The 19,857-nt window shown below is 45.6% G+C and overlaps 1 protein-coding gene across 1 annotated transcript in view; it reads left to right on the top strand.

The window, feature by feature from the left end:
- LOC309401076 (uncharacterized protein) overlaps positions 1 to 19,857 on the top strand; it is a 49,446-nt gene that overhangs the window by 20,192 nt on the left and 9,397 nt on the right. The window contains exons 8-15 of the mRNA XM_081970020.1: positions 354 to 450; positions 5,526 to 5,749; positions 6,590 to 6,743; positions 7,923 to 8,131; positions 9,558 to 9,675; positions 11,145 to 11,350; positions 13,277 to 13,394; positions 18,584 to 18,753. Coding sequence (XP_081826146.1) covers positions 354 to 450; positions 5,526 to 5,749; positions 6,590 to 6,743; positions 7,923 to 8,131; positions 9,558 to 9,675; positions 11,145 to 11,350; positions 13,277 to 13,394; positions 18,584 to 18,753 — 1,296 coding nt within the window. The remainder of the gene's footprint in view (positions 1 to 353; positions 451 to 5,525; positions 5,750 to 6,589; positions 6,744 to 7,922; positions 8,132 to 9,557; positions 9,676 to 11,144; positions 11,351 to 13,276; positions 13,395 to 18,583; positions 18,754 to 19,857) is intronic.

Here is a 19,857-nt window from a genome sequence, read left to right as displayed (position 1 = left end):
CCACTTCCTCCGAAGGTCCTCCGTGGGTTTCACATTGTCGAAGCCATTAACTTTCCAGGGGAATCCAGCCCCCTCCACTCCTTTGCGACTTGTGGCCATTTTACACAATTCTGGCATCTCCCTAGTCACATGATCAAAAGTTGGAGGCTTGGCAACTGGCCAGTATCTCTGACGGTTGCGTGAGACCTTCCGATGAGCAAAAAATCGATGGGAAAGCAGAGTCACTTAGCGACCGAGTTACTAACTTTACCGCCGCAGTGATTCGCTTAACCACCGTGGAAAGGAAGGTCGTAAAATGGGGCAAAAAAATCCTCAGCCAAGGTGTAAAAGCTCATCTGTTCCTTCCACTGTAGGTCGAGGGTTTGGAAGTAGAAGTTGCCCGAGCCACCATCTTCTATAAACAGGCCTGGATGATCCTAATGGTGGATACTGCTGTGGCCTGCCCTGTCAGTGAGTCACTTGCTTATTATTATTATTATATACTTTATTCATTAAACATGAAACTCAGCCAACTGAACATTCAAAAATGCATTACAAATACCAGTGACTGGTGCTAATGGTTGATACGGTTTGCTGCCAGCATCCTAGGTCTCAACCAAGGACCTTCTTAAAATATAAGACGTTCCGAGTAGCGCCATTGTTTGCAGTTCCACTGGTGTTATTTCAGGAAGCTGCAATTTGTGGATGTATCTTGCAAAATTCTTGGACATGGTGCCAAGGTCCCCGATGACAATGGGTATCCCTGTTACATGCTTCATCCATAGCCGTGTAGTTTCGATGGCCAGGTCGCGATATTTCATGATTTTTTCTAGTTCTTTTTCTTCGACTCTGGCATCTCCAGGAACAGCGATATCCATAAATTGTACACTTTGGCCTTCTACAACCGTGATCTCTGGCGTGTTGTTCTCCAAATGACGATCCGTTTGTATTCGAAAGTCCCACAAGATCTTCACCTTCTCATTTTCGATAACTTTTTCCACTTTATGTTTCCATGACTTTCTGGGTACGGGTAAATCATATTTTTTACATAATGACCAGTGGATTAATTTAGCCACTCGGTCACGTCTAGCTTTGTAATCAGTTTGTGCAATTTTGTTGCATTCACATATGAAATGTGACACAGTTTCGACTTTGTTATTGCAAAGTCGGCAATTTGGGTTATCAGTGGATTTTTGTATCTTCGCTTTCATGGCATTAGTTTGTAGTGCTTGTTCTTGAGCAGCTAGTATTAAACCTTCCGTTTTTTTCTTGATAGTTCCCATCTTAAGCCATGTCCATGTCAAGTTGTCATCACATTTTCCTTCAATGTTTTTCAAGTGTTGTCCATGCAAAGCTTTGGTTTTCCATCTATTTATTATTATTATTATTATTATTATTATTATTATTATTATTATTATTATTATTATTATTATCATCATCATCATCATCATCATCATCATCATCATCATCATCTTTGGTGAGATTCACAGCCTTTGGGGCTGATTGGTAGCTCAGCAGCTCGAGTCCTAACCAAGGACCTAGGAACTGTTAAGGTAACGTCGGAGGATATAAGTTGTTCCAAGTAGGGCGGTTTTTTGTAGAATCAGAATGTTCAAGTCAGGTAAATGTAGAATTTCCAAATAGCGAGGTAGCCCTTTAGGTATTGCTCCAAGGGCTCCAATTACAATCGGGACAACACATGATTTCTTTTTCCACAGTTGCTCAACTTCAATTTGCAAGTCCCGGTACTTTGTAACTTTTTCTTGCTCAATTCGTGCATCACCAGGTATTGCAATGTCAGTGAACCATACTTTTTTCTTTTCAACTATTATTATGTCAGGTGTGTTGTAGACCAAGTGCCTGTCAGTCTGGATTCTAAAGTCCCACAAGATCTTGACTTTCTCATTCTCTAAAACCTTCTCAACCTGATGGTCCCAGTGGTTTTTGCTGTACTCAAATCCAAACTTTTGGCACAATTTCCAGTGAATAATCTTAGCAACGCAGTCATGGCGTTGTAGGTAGTCAGTTTGTGAAATTTTGCTGCACCTGCTGATCAAGTGGTCGACTGTCTCATCTTTCTCATTACAGAGGCGACGTTTGCTGTTGGTGGTAACATGTTGAATTTTTGCCTTCATGCAGTTTGTGGCTAAGGCTTGTTCTTGAGCTGCCAAAATGAAGCCTTCTGTTTCTTTTTTCAGTATTCCTGATCTTAACCAGTTCCAAGTTAGTTTTTGCTCAGCTTTGCCTTCAATGCTTTTCAAGTATTGGCCATGCATAGCTTTGCTTTTCCAATTTCCAGCTCGCTTCTCAATTACTTCTTTCTTATATTCAGCTTTTAACTTAGTTGTCTTCAAAAGGCCTCCTTTATTTACTTCCTTAATCATTGGTTCTTCACTTTTCTGTGAGTCCTCGACCACTCTCTGCTCTTGGTAGATACAATCGGTCAACATCACTTTTAGGGTGCAAAGCATGATTCATTGTCATAAGCTTCCTTGTTTTTCTGTCCAAATTGTCCAACTCCATCTGGGTCCAGTCAATTATTCCTGCAGAGTATCGAATCACAGGTATAGCCCAGGTATTTATGGCTTTTATGATGTTTCCTCCACTCAGTTTGGACTTTAATATCTTGCGAATTCGTCAAATGTACTTGGCTGAGGTTAATTCCTTGACTTTATTATGCATTAAGTCAGAGGCCTCTAAAATCCCCAAGTACTTGTAGCCTTCTTCTGGTTTTAACTGCCTTTATCATTCCTTCATTCTCAAGTTCTATTCCATCATCTTCTATGATCTTGCCTGCTTTGGTTGCCATTGTTGCACATTTGTCAATTCCAAACTGCATACCAATGTCTTGGCTAAATTCTTTTGTGCTTTCAATTAATAAATTCAGTTCAGCTTTTGTTTTATCAAACAGCTTCAAATCATCCATGTACACCAAGTGTGAAATTTTCAGTCCTTTCTTTGCAAGTTAGTATCCACAGTTCACCTTCTTCAAAATGGTTGTCAGTGGTAGCATTGAGAGTATAAAAAGTAGGGGTGAAAGGGAATCACCCGGGAAAATGCCTCGTTTAATTTCAACTTTACCCAGTTCTTCTCCATTAGCCGTAAGCTTCGTTTTCCAGAAGTTCATTGAAGTTTCCATGAATTTTTGTATGTTGCTGCTGATGCCAAAGATTTTCAGGCATTTCTTGATCCAGCTGTAGGAACTGAATCAAATGCTTTCTTATAGTCTATCCAAGCCATGAACAGCTTGGTTCGTCTTTTCTTTGAATTCTTTAGGATTAGCTTGTCAATCAGCAGTTGGTCCTTTGTTCCTCTTGAATTTCTGCAGCATCCTTTCTGTTCTACTGGAAGCAAGTCATTTCTTTCCAAGTATCCGTAAATTTGGTTTGCAATGATACCAGTAAGGAGCTTGTATGTTGTTGGCAAACAGGTGATTGGCCTATAGTTTCCAGGGTCCTTTCTTTTTTCTTTATCCTTTTGGATCAAAAATGTCCTTCCAGGTGTCATCCATTCATCATTGTCAGGTGTTTTTAAGATCTGGTTCATTTGGGCTGCCAATCTTTCGTGCATACTTGTAAGTGCCTTTAGCCAGAAACCATGTAGCTCATCTGGTCCAGATGCACTCCAATTCTTCACTTTTCTTGACTGCCCCTTCACCATTTCTTTTGTTATTTTCACATCTTCCATTTTATGCACTTTAATAGAATCCTCAACCTGCTTGATCCATGTTGCATTTCTGTTGTGCTTCTTGTTGTTTTCCCACAAATTCTTCCAGAATTTCAGAGCTTTCTCTTTATCAGGCTTTTCATTTGTTGTTACTCCATCTCCACTTTCTAAGCTCTTATAAAACTGGCGCTGATTTGCTCTGAACTGTGAGTTTTCCTTGAACTGAGTTACTCGATTTTCAGACCATTTAATCTTTTCTTTTTAATCTTTTTTATTATTATCATTATCATTATTATTACAGTTCCTTGATAGTTAATAGATGATAACATGGTGCTTTCTTCCTCCATTCTTAAATTGTGGATTGTGGGTGAGCTGTTTTCCTTTCCTTCCCTCCCTCCCACCCTCTTTTCCTTCCTCTACTTTTTCTTCCATCTTCTCTCTTGTCATTCCTCCCTACTTCTTTCTTTCTTTTCTTCCTTCCTCCCTTTCGTTCTTTCCTCCCTCCTGCTTTTCCTTCCTTCCTATTTCTTCCCATCTCCCTCCCTCTCTTTCCCTTCCGCCATCCCTCTGTCTTTCCATCCTACCTTCCTTCCTTCTTTCCACCTTCTTTTCCTTCCTTCCTTCCTTCCTTCCTTCCTTCCTTCCTTCCTTCCTTTTGTTGTTGTTCTTAGTTGCGAAGTCGTGTCCGACCCATCGCAACCCCATGGACAACATTCTTCCTTTCCTCTACCATCCTCTGGAGACCATTTAAGCTCATGCCTACTGCTTCAGTGACTCCATCTAGCCACCTCATTCTCTGTTGTCCCATTCTTCTTTTGCCCTTTATCTTTCCCAGCATCAGGCTCTTCTCCTTCCTTCCTATTTCTTCCTATCTCCCTCCCTGTCTTTCCCTCTCACCCCTCCCTTCCTCCCTCCCTCCTTCCTTCCCGCTTTTCTGTCTTTCCTTTTTCTTCCCATCTCACTCCCTCTCTTCCCTCACTCCCTCTATCACTCTATTTCCATCCTTCCTTTTTTCTTTTCCTTCTTTTCTATTTCTTCCCATCTCCCTCTTTCCCTCCCTTCCACCCTCCCTTTCTTTCTCTCCCTTCCTCTTTTCAACGTTCCTTCCCACTTTTCCTTTTCCCCCGCCTTCATTCTTTTCCTTCCTTCCATCCATCCATCCATCCATCTGTCAGGACTTACAGGCTAAGAAAATCTAAAAACAAAGAGATAAATTGGGGGTGTCAAACTGGATTTCTTTGAGGGCCAAATCAGCATTGCAGTTCTCCTCCGTGGGCCAGCGGGGGGGCAGTGGGGAGTAGGGGGGGAAATGGGACGGATGCCTCCTGCAGCACTTTACCAGCCAAAATGGGGCATGAGGGCCGCCCTGCACCTCATTTTTGCCCTCCAGGGAGTCCAGCAGCACTCTGCCGGCCAAAAATGGGCTGAAAACAGGCCTCCCGAGGCTCCCACATGGCCCGTTTTCGGCTGGAAGAGTTCTGCTGGAGGCCATGGAAGCCAAAACAAGACATGCAGCCTGTTTTTGGCCCATTTTTGGCCTGTTTTTGGCAGCAGAAGTACCACGGGTCAGTCCTTTTATATTCTCAAACAGGCCCTACGGGACAGATTTAAGCATCCCCACGGATGGATCCTGCCCACAGGGCTTGATTTTGACACCCTTGATGTCAGTTACTCTAAAACGAGAAGCAACCAAAACACCACGCAAAAGGTCCATCCCCCTTTCTAATCTGAGGCCTAGCAGAAGAGGTCATTCTTCCTGGCAGGGTTTTTGTTGAGACCCCCTGTAACACCTCCCCCAAATTACAGGTGTGTCCGCCCCCCCCAAAGAATCAAGCGTCGTCCTATCGCCCCCAAACACATTCAGCTTCTTTCTCCTGCAGATCCTCCCACTTTCACTGCTGGGGCCTTGCGCTGGACCTCGCCCCGCATCATGCCATCGCTGGTGCTCTTCCCCCGCCAGTTTGAAGATGAAACCATCGAGATGGGCCTGGATGGGCGTAGGATTGATAGGACCGCGATTGTACAGAATGGCTACATCTTCCAGACCGACGGTCGCTTCATCAGCATCACAGTACCGATTGGCGCTGTGGGAGGAATCACAGAGGTCAGTGCTGGGGGAAAGAGGTCCTTTCCCTGGGGTTGGACATTAGGATTTTTGAGCCAGATGTCCCAAGGGCGCTTTTGCAAAAGGCAGACGGACTTTGTTTTTTCTGGAAAGACATTTCGCTTCTCATCCAAGAAGCTTCTGGAGGGAGGGTGGGTGGGAGGAGGGAAGTGAGGGAAGAAAGGAAGGAATGAGGGAGGGAGGGAAGGGAGGAAGGAAGGAAAAGAAAGAAAAAAGGGAAAGGAAAGGGGGGAAAAGCAGGGAAGGGAAAGGAAAGAAAAAAGGGAAGAACAGAGAAAGGAAAGGAAAGGGAGGGAAAGAAGGAAGGAAAATAGGAAGGAAGGAAAGAAAAAGAAGGGAAGGGGAAGAAGAGAGGAAGGAAGGGAAAGGGAAAGAAAAAAGGGAAGGGAAACGAAAGAAGGGGGGAGGGAGGGAAGAAAGGAGGGAAAGGAAAAAGGAAGGAACGAAGGGAGGCAGGGAGGGAAGGAAGGATGGAGGGAAAGAAAAAAGGAAGGAAGGAAAGAAGGGAAGGAAGGAAGGAAAGAAGGGAAGGAAGGAAGGGAAAGGAAAGGGACAAAGGAAATGGAAAGGAAGGAAGGAAGGAAGGGAAAGGAAAGGGACAAAGGAAATGGAAAGGAAGGAAGGAAGGAAGGAAGGAAGGAAGGAAGGAAGGAAGGAAGGAAGGAGCAAGCGAGCTTCTTGGAACTTCAAGGAAAATCAAAGCCCAGTTGCCTTTAGAAAAAACACTTTCGGGCCAACTACAATCGGGATGGCCGAGAATCTCCACAGACTTTCAGACAAAAGGCTCCGAATGAATAACGTTGGTCTGTTTCTTTCCAGAGTGACGTGATCGACAATCATTATGGCACCACGTATACCATCAAACTCCTCCTGGACCGCAGATGGCGAGGAGATGAAAGTGACCGGACCCGTCACTGGATCTTCAAGTCTATCCGCACCCCCTTTGCCCCGCAGATACCGGTGCTCACTGACAGTAAGTTTTGGATCACTCCCGGCTTTTCCTAGGTGAGGAGAGCAAGCCTTGGAAGACACCTGGTGGAACACAAATGTTCTGACCCAAACACGACAAACCGTCGGTAGTTGAAAGCAATGATTCCTTCATTAGGTATGCCAGAAGCTCTGATAAAAAGTTTCCCTCTCACTGCAGGGAGATGAATAATTGTCTGCCACATCTATTCATCTCCGCCCCCTGCCTTTTATCCCCAGAGATAGGGTGAGGCTTCGCTAGCAGCGGTGGCTCTTCCCTCCCAAGGATTAGCCCATAGATTTCCACTGCTCTCCTCTCCTCTGCCTTCTGTGCATCCATGCGTCAGGCACTGGACCCAGCTGTTCCTCCTCTTCCCCATCAGCCACCTCCAGACCTGGGGGCTGTTGACTCTCCATCTGAGGGCTGAAGGACAGCCCATGCTATGTCTCTCTCTCTCTCTCTCTCTCTCTCTCTCTCTCTCTCTCTCTCACTCTCTCTCTCACTACATCTCTCTCTCTCTCTCTCTGCCTGCCTGCCTGCCTATATCTATATCTATCTGTCTATATCTATATCTATCTCTATCTCTATCTCTATCTCTATCTCTATCATCTATCTATCTATCTATCTATCTATCTATCTATCTATCTATCTATCTATCTATCTCTGTCTGTCTCTCTGTCTCTCTCTCTCTCTGTCTATATCTATCTATCTATCTATCTATCTATCTATCTATCTATCTATCTATCTATCTAGCTAGCTATCTATTTATCCATCCATCCATCTATCTCTATCTATGTATCTCTCTCTCTCCATCCATATCTATCTATCTATCTATCTATCTATCTATCTATCTATCTATCTATCTATCTACCTATCTCTATCTCTATCTCTCTCTCTCTCTATCTCTATCTCTATCTATGTAACTATCTATTTATCCATCCATCTATCTATCTCTATCTATGTATCTCTCTCTCGCTCTCTTGCTCTTGCTCTCTCCATCCATCCATCCATCCATCCATCCACCCATCCACCCATCCACCTATCCACCTACCTACCTACCCACCCGTCCATCCATCCATCCATCCATCCATCCATCCATCCATCCATCCATCCATCTATCTAACTATCTATCTATCTATCTATCTATCTATCTCTATCGCCTCTGAAACTTGTGCTTCTCCTCAGACACGGTTCCAGAGAGAGGCTACTTCGATGTCAGCATAGGGAACTTCCTTGCCGATGTGGAGCTGACTACCATTGCGATAGGCGGCAAACTCTTAACGCCACTGGAAATCAAGGCGCACGGCTGCACCCTGGCGGAAGTCCCCAGTGCCAACCACACCCGAGTTTTCATTCTCCAGGTCCCTTTCTCCAACCCTCTGGTGGAACAGAAGGTAAGAAGGGGGAAATTTCCATGGCAATGTTAAGGGAAGAGCTTTTGTCCAAGCGCCGGACGTTTGCAGCTTTGATTGTGACAAGATCCTAGTTCCTGTTGCTCAAATGAGTAGATATCATTAAGCTTACTAAGTTAAGTTGCACTCGCCCTTTGTGGAAGATAAGAACATGGACTCTTTTTTTATTTAATTTAATTTAATAATTTAATTTAATTTAATTTAATTTAATTTAATTTAATTTAATTTAATTTAATTTAATTTAATTTAATTTAATTTAATTTAATAATTTAATTTAATTTAATTAATTTAATTTTTAATTAATTTAAAGGTAAGTGATCAACTTTTGCAACCTTCTGATTAGCAGTCAATGGGGAAGACATATTCACTTAATAACTGGGTTACTAACTGAACAATGGCAGTGATTCGCTTAGCAATGGTGGCAAGAAATGTCGTAAAATGGGGCAGAATTCACTTAACAAGTGTCCCCGATAGCTGTTCTGACTTAAGGCTTCCGAAAAGCACAAAGCCAACTCCTTGTCCCGATAAAACCCCTTTTATTGAGCTGAAAGGGAATTCCTCTCCAGCAAAGTCCCAGCCAACAGAGATTCCACAACCGCAGACCTTGATCAGGCTTGGAGAGCTGCCAGGCCGATATGTTCTTAACGCCACGCTGTAGCAGCAAGTCCTCGGCAAGAAGTCAGGAACAGAGCTTCACCCTAATGAATTGAACTCATTGTCTCCTGCAAACTCCCCTCCCCTTTTGCTCCTCTTTATTCCCTCTGGGAGGGGCCATTCACCATCCACCTGTGCCTTTACTCCGGAGTTGCCCTTGTTCCTTAGCCTTTCCCTTCTCCTGGCAGCTCTGCGCATGCGTACACTGCAGTGGTGGGATTCAAATAATTTAACAACCGGTTCTCTACCTTAATGATTTCTTCCAACAACCAGTTCACCAAACTGCTCGGAAAGTTAACAACCGGTTCTCCCAAAGTGGTGTGAACTGGCTGAATCCCACCACTGGAGCACTGGGAACAGGCTCCAGCTGTTCTTCTGCCCCACTGATCTCCGACTCCGAAGGTAGCTGATAACTGTCAGATTGCCCTGGCCTCATTTCTACCTCCGACACAGAGCCCTTATCAGAGCCTTCCTCAGAGTCCAGGACTGCCCCATGTTCCTCCTCAACCTCCTCACTGTCCAAATCTGCTGCCAGATCCACTGGCGGGTCGCAACAATAGCTATGGAAATTTTGGGCTCAATTGCGGCCGTAAGTCGAAGACTTCCTGTACTCCTTCAGCCAAAGTAGATGGGTTTCTTTGAGGATGACTACGGGTTGGGGAATTGCAGGACTTGACAATTTGAATGCTTCTGGCAGGGGAATCCCTATATGTCAATGGGTTTGTGTGCCTAAAGAACTTAATTTCTCTTGTAGTATCTCTATGGCAACTTCAGAAAATACACTTTGCATCTCGAGTACACATTTTTCCTGCTCCCGAAGGGCAAGTCGTTTACTCATCCGGGAGTCCTTCAATGCGAAGTCGCTGATGTAGGTGAGTCCGCTTGGCCAAACTGATCCCCTTAAAAGTCATCAACATCCAATTAGGTCAGGGGTGGGAAAGAGTGGCCCTCTTTATGACTTGTGGACTTCAACTCCCAGAATTCCTGAGCCAGCCATCAGGAAAACACAGTACCCTCCCTCCTTATCTCTATCTATCTATCTATCCCTCTATCCCTCCCTCCATATCTATTTATCTCTCTATCTCTCTATTTCTATCTATCCCTCCCTCCCTCCGTATTTATCTAACTCTCTATCTCTCCATCTCTCTCTCTCTCTCTCCCTCCTCTCCCTCTCTCTCTCGCTCTCCCCCACCCTCCCTCCTCCATCTCTATCTATATCTATCTATCTATCTATCTATCTATCTATCTATCTATCTATCTATCTATCTATCTATCTATGCACCTATCTCTCTATCTCTCTCTATCTCTCCCTCCCTCCATCTCTCTCTCTCTATCTATCTATCTATCTCTCTCTATCTCTCTCTATCTCTCCCTCCCTCCATATCTATCTATCTATCTATCTATCTATCTATCTATCTATCTATCTATCTATCTATCTTTCTTTCTTTCTCTCTGTCTCTCTGTCTCTCTGTCTCTCTGTCTCTCTGTCTCTCTCCCTCCCTTCCTCTGTATCTCTCTCTCTATCTCTCCATCTCTCCATCTCTCCATCTATCTATCTCTATCTCTTTCTATCCCTCCCTCTCTCTCTCTATCCCTCCCTCCCTCCATCTCTCTCTCTCTCCCTTTCTATCTATCTATCTATATCTTTATCTATCTCTCCCTCCCTCTGTATCTGTCTGTCTGTCTGTCTGTCTCTGTCTCACTCTCTCACTCTCTCTCTCACTCTGTATCTCTTTCTCTCTCTCTCTCTCTCTCTCTCTCTCTCTCTCGATCTATCTCTTTCTATCCCTCCCTCCCCCCTCTCTCCCCCTGCCTCCCTCCATATCTACTCTATCAATCTATATCTATCTATCTATCTATCTATCTATCTATCTATCTATCTATCTATCTATATCTATCTATCTATCTATCATCATCTATCTATCTATCTATCTATCTATCTATCTATCTATCTATCTATCTATCTATCTATATCTCTATCAATCTATTGATCTATCTATCTATCTATCTATCTATCTATCTATCTATATCTATCCATCCATCCATCCATCCATCCATCCCTATCTATCTATCTATCTATCTATCTATCTATCTATCTATCTATCATCTATCTATCTATCTATCTATCTATCTATCTATCATCTATCTATCTCTATCTCTATCTATCTCTATCTATCTATCTATCTATCTATCTATCTATCTATCTATCTATCTATCTATCTATCTATCATCTATCTATCCCGAAATCAAATAAAATGAATCCTGACTGAGCAGGAAATGTAAAGCTGCCCTCCAACTTTTCCTATTTTCCTTCCTGCGTCTGATTGCTCCTGTTGTCCAGTTCTTCCACGGTTTGAGGCCTTCTGCGACGGAGGACAGATTGGCCTCGGAATGACCCGCGGGAATCTGGATCGCTATTGGGTTCCTTTTGTGGGTGGCCTTCAGCTGACAAACGAACTTGTCGCATCGCAGAACTACACCGTTCAAGATGATGGCAGCTACTTCTACCTGTCGGTGCCATTTTTGGCTATTGGCTTGGTGTATGAGGTGTGTTGGAAATAGACACTCGGCAGGAATTCTGGTTGAAGGAAGTGGTTGTTCTGACCTAGGTTTCCTTAAAAAGCATGAAGCAGAAGCCTCGGTCCCGGCAAAACCTCTTTTATTTATGCGACTGTGAATTCCTTTCATTCACAGTCAGCCAGGCTTGGCAAACAGTCTTTCAGAGGAATGTTTATCCACACGAACCTTATCTCGCTTGGCAAGCTGCCAGATAACTAGTTTCCAAACGCAGGGCAAGGCAAAACGTGGCCCAGAGTCTCTTAATGGTCACAAACAGAACTTTCCACTCTTGAAACGACCGAAGGAACGAATTGTTTCCTGCAAAAGCCCCCTCCCCTTTCGCTCCTCTTTTGTTTCCTGTGGGAGGGGCCAATCATCTCCAAGGTGTGGCTTTACTCCCACGTCTACTATGCTTTCTTAGTTGTTCTTGTCTTCTGGCAGCTCTGCGCATGCGCAAACTGGGAACAGGCTCCAGCTGTTCCTCTGCCTCACTGCTGTCTAGCTCCCTCTCTGCCTCCGACACAGAGCCCTCGTCTGAGCTTTCCTCAGCTCCCCAGGACTGACCCATGTTCCTCCCCAACCTCATCACTGTCCGTCTCTGCTGCCAGCTTCGCTGTCCGCCGGCAAGCCACCACCGTAGATGTTTTTCTGGAACTCCCTAGCTTTTTCCATGATCCAGCGTACTTTGGCAATTTCATCTCTAGTTCCTCTGCCTCTTCGAAATCCTGCCTGTACTTCCGGTAGTTCACGATCCACATACAGCTCAGTGACGTGCAGTGAAGTTTATGACTGGTGAGGCTGGTGACGTCATCAAACTGCGTGGTTGCTCCGATTGCACGAGCGCAGCCCAAACGGAGAAGTTTCTCTTCTCAGAAATGTCAGAAAGGGACAGGCAGGCTGCCACAGCTCCACTGAGAAGACATTTCCGAGAAGAGAAACTTCTCCTTTCTCCCCCCCCCCCTTTCTAGCACTGATGATGTTACCTAGGCATTTTTTGCATCGGGCGAGCCCGGGATCCTTGCAAGGGGAATGGGACCACGTGTGCAGGCGGCTCCTCAGCGCACAGCCTCAGATTAGCACAGCCGCGATCCCCTTCCCCTGCACACGTGGTCCCATTCCCCTCCTTCCTAAGCCAACATGAAGGGGACCGCGACTGCGCTGATCTGAGGCTGGCATTGAGGAGCCGCCTGCACACGTGGTCCCATTCCCCTTGCAAGGATCCCGGGCTCGCCCGATGCAAAAAATGGCGAGATCGGCACACTTGGGACTGCTGCTGAGATGTCCAGGGAGGCTAAAACAAGCCGCTCGCCTCTCCCAGCCACTTTCACGGCTTCCCAGAGTAATTTTTTTTTAATTTTCATGATGAGAGCGGTGAGGCTCTGCCTCCCCTGACTGCACGTCACTGATACCGCTGGAGCCTGGCTTGTAGGATCTTAAGCATAACTTTACTAGCATGTGAAATGAGTGCAATGGTGCGGTAGTTTGAACATTCTTTGGCGTTGCCCTTCTTTGGAATTGGGATGTAAACTGACCTTTTCCAATCCTGTGGCCGCTGTTGAGATCTGTCCAAAAATTGGACAGCCCTATAAATGGGGCTGAAGATCTGAAGACCTCTTCTTCGGGCAGGAGGTTGCACTAAAAAAACTTTGTAGGACATCTCTTCCAACCCTCTGATTCTTTGAGAAGGAAGCCTAAAGAAAAGTCCCTTCTATGTCTTAAACCCAGAGAGCTATTTAATTGATTTTAGATGGAGAAAGAAACAAATAACAAGCGAGTGAAAACCTTTCTCCTTCACTGTTTCTCGTCATTTGTCCTGGTCAGAGAGATGATGGTGCACCTTCCAAGGTGAGCAAGCTGTGTTGGGATGGCGGCATAGAATCATTTACAATCTCTTGTCTTTCTTCCATGGCTCAGGATATCTCTCTCTACGGAGTTACTGTCCGTCTAGATTTCAGCCTGCGGGATAACAAGACCCTGTTGACGATGGTGGAGTTCTCCAGATCTTGTGTCTTCCCTGCTGGAAAATTACTGGGTGAGTCCAAGATGTAGAACGTAAACTGAGAGCTGATGCCAGGAGACAAATTCTTTGTCAGGCCCGCAGCCATCTTTTCTTTTGGATCTTTGGCCTGCCACACTTTCTATTATTCTACTATGCGTTTTCTATTGTGGGAAAACGGGAAGGGGGATTGTGCAGAGTTACTTACTGAGTAGCCAAAACAAAATTCTTTCTAGAAAGCCAAGGTCACCCTTTGCCTCTGCACCTCTGCACCTGACCGGAACTGGATGGGTGGAAGCTGCCAACATGGCAGTGGGAGATTGGACCATGGGATGGACTTGTGGGTGTGGGGGCAAGATCGTGAATTTTCACCTAGGTGGGGAAAACCTGGAAACTTTCAGATTCGGGTTTTCCCAGATGTGCCAATATGGCTCCCTTAATAAACTGTGAAAAGAGTAAGGTTCTACATTTAGGCAACAAAAACGAAATGCACAGGTACAGTATAGGTGGTACCTTGCTCAGTAGTAGTAACTGTGAAAGGGATCTTGGAGTCCTAGTGGACAACCATTTAAATAGGAGCCAGCAGTGTGCAGCAGCTGCCAAAAAAGCCAACACAGTCCTAGGCTGCATCAACAGAGGGATAGAATCAAGATCACGTGAAGGGTTAATACCACTTTATAATGCCTTGGTAAGGCCACACTTGGAATCCTGCATTCAGTTCTGGTCGCCACGATGTAGAAAAGATGTGGAGACTCTAGAAAGAGTGCAGAGAAGAGCAACAAAGAGGATTAGGGGACTGGAGACTAAAACATATGAAGAACGGTTGCAGGAACTGGGTATGTCTAGCTTAAGAGAAAGAAGGACTAGGGGAGACATGATAGCAGTGTTCCAATATCTCAGGGGTTGCCACAAAGAAGAGGGAGTCAAACTATTCTCCAAGGCACCTGAGGGTAGAACAAGAAGCAATGGGTGGAAACTAATCAAGGAGAGAAGCAACTTAGAACTGAGGAGAAACTTCCTGACAGTGAGAACAATTAATCAGTGGAACAGAAGTTGCCTCCAGAAGTTGTGAATGCCCCAACACTGGAAGTCTTTAAGAAGATGTTGGATAGCCATTTGTCTGAAACGGTATAGGGTTTCCTGCCTAGGCAGGGAGTTGGACTAGAAGACCTCCAAGGTCCCTTCCAACTCTACTATTGTATTTGTAAACTGGAACTTGGAGCAATTCTTTGCCTTGGATTCTGATTTACTTTTGGAAGCTATTTGGAATCCTGACATTCCTTGTGTGTCTAATCACATAAAGCATTCTTTTCTAACAGCGTCCATTTAGTGCTCCTGTTAGGTCAGAGGTGTCAAACTCAAGGCTGTCAGGCTGGATCCAGCTTGCAGAGGGAGGGGGGAACCCTGCGCAGCCCCCACCCACGAGCTCTGTTTTCATTGGCCGAGGGTGGCAGGAGGCTGTTGTGGCCAAAAATGGGGCATTTGTTTGGAAAACAAATTCCCCCCCCCTCTTTGTGACAGCCTCTCAAATACTGGAATATTGCTATCATGTTCCTGCTAGTCCTTCTTTTCTCTAGACTAGTGACGGCTAGCTTTTTCAGCACCGAGTGCGGAAACTGGAGTGTGTGTGTGTGTGTATTGCGGAGCGCCACAACCTGGAAGAGAGCAGCGGCCTGGTGCTCATGCGCGTGACGGCCAGCTGGAACCCGGAAGAGCAGCTGGCGATGGTGCATGTGCCCACAGAAAGGGCTCTGTGTGCCACCATTGGCATGCGTGCCGTAGATTCGCCATCACTGCTCTACACTAGCCAAACCTAAACCCCTCCAACGTTTCTTCATATGGTTTATCCTCCAGGCCTTTGATTATCTTAGTTGCTCTTCTTTGCACTTTTTCCAAAGTCTCAACATCGTTTTTGTAACGTGATGACCAAAACTGAACGCAATAATCCATGTGTGGTCTTACCAGTGGTGGGTTGCAGGCGGTACGCCCCGGTACAGGCGTACTGGAGCCTGCCCGGAGCACCGGTTACTGTTCCGGTACGGTGCTCCGGAGGGCCCACCCGCCCGCCCGAGCTCCTTACCTGTCCTTTAAAGCCTTCGGGGCTTCCACGCATGCTCACGGCGCGTACAGCACCTGCGTGACACTTGGCTGAGCAGCTGAAGCATCGCGGAGGCTTGCAGTGGTGTCGAAGGCAGGTACGACGCATGTGGGCAATGCCAGGTCTTACCCAGTGCTGGGTTCCGGCTGCCACTACTGCTGGTTTGCTCGGGGGTGTCCGTGCACAGAAGGCAAAAACAAGATGGCAGCGGCTATGGCGCTGCCGAGAGAACCAATTCAGGGGCGTGGCAGGCTTGGGTCGCTGTCGGTTCCAGCAATCCAGGCCGCCAAGTTACTATCGGTTCAGTCGAACCTGTCCGAATCGGTAGAAACCAGGGATGGGTTCCTGCCAGTTCTTCTATTGAAGAGGTTCCACAAATCTACTGTGCCGTTTAGAACCAATTCCAGCTCCTTCTCCCCACCCGTCCGCACCACACCCACCACTCACTGATTGGCTGGCTCACCAATCGCCCTGCCCGCCTCTAAGAATCCTATCTAAACCTTAAAGTCTTAAAGCTGTCAAGTTTGAGCACCCCTGGGTTTTTTTTTTCCTAAAAGGTTAGGGGTGCAAGAGTCTTGTAACTTGACAGCTTTAAGACTTGCACACTTCAATGCCAGAGTTCCTGAGTCAACATGACTGGAGGAGGAATTCTGGGAGTTGAAGTCCACAAGTCTTAAAGCTGTCAAGTTTGAACACCCCTGGGTTTTTTTTCCCTAAAAGGTTAGGGGTGCAAGGGTCTTGTAACTTGGCAGCTTTAAGACTTGCACACTTCAATGCCAGAGTTCCTGAGTCAACATGACTGGAGGAGGAATTCTGGGAGTTGAAGTCCACAAGTCTTAAAGCTGTCAAGTTTGAACACCGCTGGGTTTTTTTTTCCCTAAAGGGTTAGGGGTGCAAGGGTCTTGTAACTTGGCAGCTTTAAGACTTGCACACTTCAATGCCAGAGTTCCTGAGTCAACATGACTGGAGGAGGAATTCTGGGAGTTGAAGTCCACAAGTCTTAAAGCTGTCAAGTTTGAACACCCCTGGGTTTTTTTTCCTAAAGGGTTAGGGGTGCAAGGGTCTTGTAACTTGACAGCTTTAAGACTTGCGTGCTTCAAATGCCAGAGTTTCTGAGCCAACGTTTTGGTTGCTAAGCAAGAATGTTGTTAAGTGAGTTTCACCATATTTTACAAGTTGGCCACGCCCACCCAGTCACATGACTACCAAGCTACTCCCACTCAGTCACATAGCTGGCAAGCCACACCCACCCGGTCGCATGGCCAGCAAGCCACTCCCACAAAGCAGACCACACCTACAGAAGAGGTTCTAAAAATTTTTGAAACCCACCACTGGTAGAAACCCACCTGTGGTCTTACCTAAGGCTTTATAAAGTGGTACTAATACTTCACGTGCCTTTGATTCTAGGCCTCTGTTTATACAACGTAGGATTGTATTGGCACAGTGCTGGCTCATGTTTGCAGGATTGTCCGCAAAGAGTCGTAAGGTCCTTCTCATAGATACTGTTTTGGGACCAGGTTTCTCCTAATCTGTACTTCTACCTTTGGGGGGGAGGTTTGACCAGGTGTAAAACTTTTACTTTTCTCAAAATTACTACTGTCCCTAATCCATAGACTCTGATTCTCTATGGAGATTCTCAATCATCCAGGTCATGGTTGTCCCAAAGTGCTTTTTCCTAAAAGGTAACTGGATTTTCTTAGTATTTTTCTTTGAAAATGATTTGCTTATCATTTATTTATTTATTTCATTTACCGTATTTTTCGGAGTATAAGATGCACCTTTTTCCCCCTCAAAAAAAGAGGCTGAAAATCTGGGTCCGTCTTATACACTGAACACAGCATTTTCTGCCTCTCGAAACCCCAACCCCTTCACCAAAATGGCCGTGAAGAGCCTTCAGGAGACTTATAGTGTGCTCCTGGGGGCTGAGGAGGGCAGAAATGAGCGAAAAAAGGGGCGGTTTGTGCTCAATTTTGCCCCCCCACCCAGCCTCCAGGAGCACTCTACAAGCCTCCTAAAGGCTATGCATGCCCTTTTTTTGAAAAAAACAAGGACCTGTTTTTACGGAAAATGGGCCATTTTTGGGAGGTTTGCAGAGTGCAAAATTTTTTAATTTGCCTCTTCAAAACCTTGGTGCGTCTTATACTCCGGTGCATCTTATACTCCGAAAAATACGGTATTTAGTTTGTCAAACACATACGAGATAACTGGTATAAGTATTAACATGGACATGAATTCAGGAAATGGATACGAAGAAGTGGGGACAGTAGGACAGGGACGGTACTAGGCAGTCTGGTGCGCTTATGCACGCTCTCTTACAGACCTCTGAGGAATGGGGTGAGGTCCATGGTAGCAGTTTAAGGTTAAAGTTTTGGGGGTTTGAGGCTGTAATGTAACAACAGTCAGTAGAACTTTTCAGGCGTTGACCACTCTGTTGCTGAAGTCGTATTTTTTGCAGTCGAATTTGGAACAGTTTACCTTGAGTTTGTATCTATTGTTTGCCCGTGTATTATAGTGGTTAAAGGATGAAGTGGTCATTGACAGGTAGGACGTTGTAGTAAACAATTTTGTGTACTACGCTTAGGTCAGACAGTAGGAGGAGGAGTTCTAGTTTGTCCAAGCCCAAAATATCAAGCCTGATGAGTAGAGGAGTGGAGGACTCTTCTCGTGAAATACCTCTGGACCTGCACAATTGTATTAATGTCCGATACACAGTGTGGGTTCCAGGCGAACGAGCTGTATTCGAGGATTGGTCTGGCAAAGGTTTTGTATGCCCTAGTTTGCAGTACAATGTTACGGGAGAAGAAGCTTCGCAAAATTAGGTTAACAACTCTGAATGCCTTTTTGGCAATGCTGTTACAGTGAGCTCTGGGGCTTAGGTCGTGTGAGATGAGCCATCCAAGATGAAAGGTGAAACATTTCCGAAGAACAAAAAAATTAAGAAAGCCCGGTTGCCTTTTGGAAAAAAAAAAAAAAAGCACCTCTGGGACGTAGACTCTGATTGCGTAAGTCTAGTTTTGGAAATAAACTCAGCAAGTGAGACGTTCTGGATTAAATGACTTCAGTTCTCCCATCGCTGGAACTTTGCCGGCGTATTAATTGAATTATTTCGTTTGCCGTTATTCCGCAGTATGCTTTCCCAATGGAACCATGACTGCTACCATGCTCAGCTTGGATACCAAACCGGAGTTAAATCCTAGGAGAACTCATCTGCGGGATAAGAGCTGTAGACCAGTAGGCGTGGATGACACCAAGGCCCTCTTCACCTTCTCTGTGACCACCTGCGGTACCATCAGAAGAGTAAGTAAGAGTTGTTGGAATGCGGATAGGAGCCAGGATAACGAGGAACTCGAGTGTAGGGTAGCTGTGCCTCAGAGGACTTGTCCAACTGATCCAAGAAGTATCAGTTGCTCCATGGAGGATCTTTTGCTTCTCTGTTGTGTTGCATTGTCTTTCTTCTGGCTTAGATGCTGTGGGATTGACAAGTCTCTTAAACCAGGGGTCACCAACCTTTCGGACCACTAAATTCATAATTTTAAATCCTGCAAACCACTAATATGATCTGCCTAATGACCGGCTAGGTGGTCATGTGACTGGATGGGCGTGGCCAACTTGGCGCCACTCACATCGAGGGGCGCCTTGCCGGTCTCTACTCACTGCAGCCACTCCTTGCCTCCCTGCCCGAGCTCCCTAGGGCCCCAAAAAGAAGCAGTTGCTGGAGCTAAGCAGCCACCATGAGAAAGAGTCGGCAAAACAACTGGCTCAGTTCAAATTGAATCTGACTGAGAAGGAGGCTCAACAGAAGCACCTCACTGAGGACTACCAGCATAGGCTGTCCAAGCAGAGGGAAGACTTGCGGGAGCGCAAGGCCAGGTACCGGTGCCTGGAAGTTCAACGGGCTGAGATGGTCAGCCGGTTTCAGACCATGATATGGAACAAGGCCCTCCAGCTCTTTGCCACCAGTGGTGCTTCCCTCCAGCCTTCGCCCAAAGCCCAGTACCAGAAAGCTGAAGAGACCCCAAGTTGGAATTTCTTCCCCCTGTTGCCCCACACCAAAAGACTCCGAAGGGGAGGACTCTGCAGCAATACAAACATTCATTGCACGTATCCAACCCAGGTGCCGTAGTTTGAGGACCCCTGATTTAGTGCAATATAAAAAATGCAATATAAAAATATTTTAAAATTATTTAAAAAGCATTTTTCTGCGGACCACCAAAAATTTTCTCATGGACCACCAGTTGGTGATTGCTGTCTTAAGCTGTTTTTGGGTACAAGGAAGAATTGTGTGATGACCTGGGGCATGGCACAGAGATAACACAGGCAGTTGGCAGTTCAAACAAAAGTGGTGACAATCCTCCCACTCCCCCAGACTCCTTAGGCAGCCTCTGGCTGCAAAGAGTACAG

This window comes from Natrix helvetica (assembly GCF_964273705.1).
Source record: "Natrix helvetica genome assembly, chromosome: Z".
NCBI classification, from domain to species: Eukaryota; Metazoa; Chordata; class Lepidosauria; order Squamata; family Natricidae; genus Natrix; species Natrix helvetica.
Note: the sequence above shows the minus strand (reverse complement) of the source record. Positions and strands in the feature narration are given on the sequence as shown.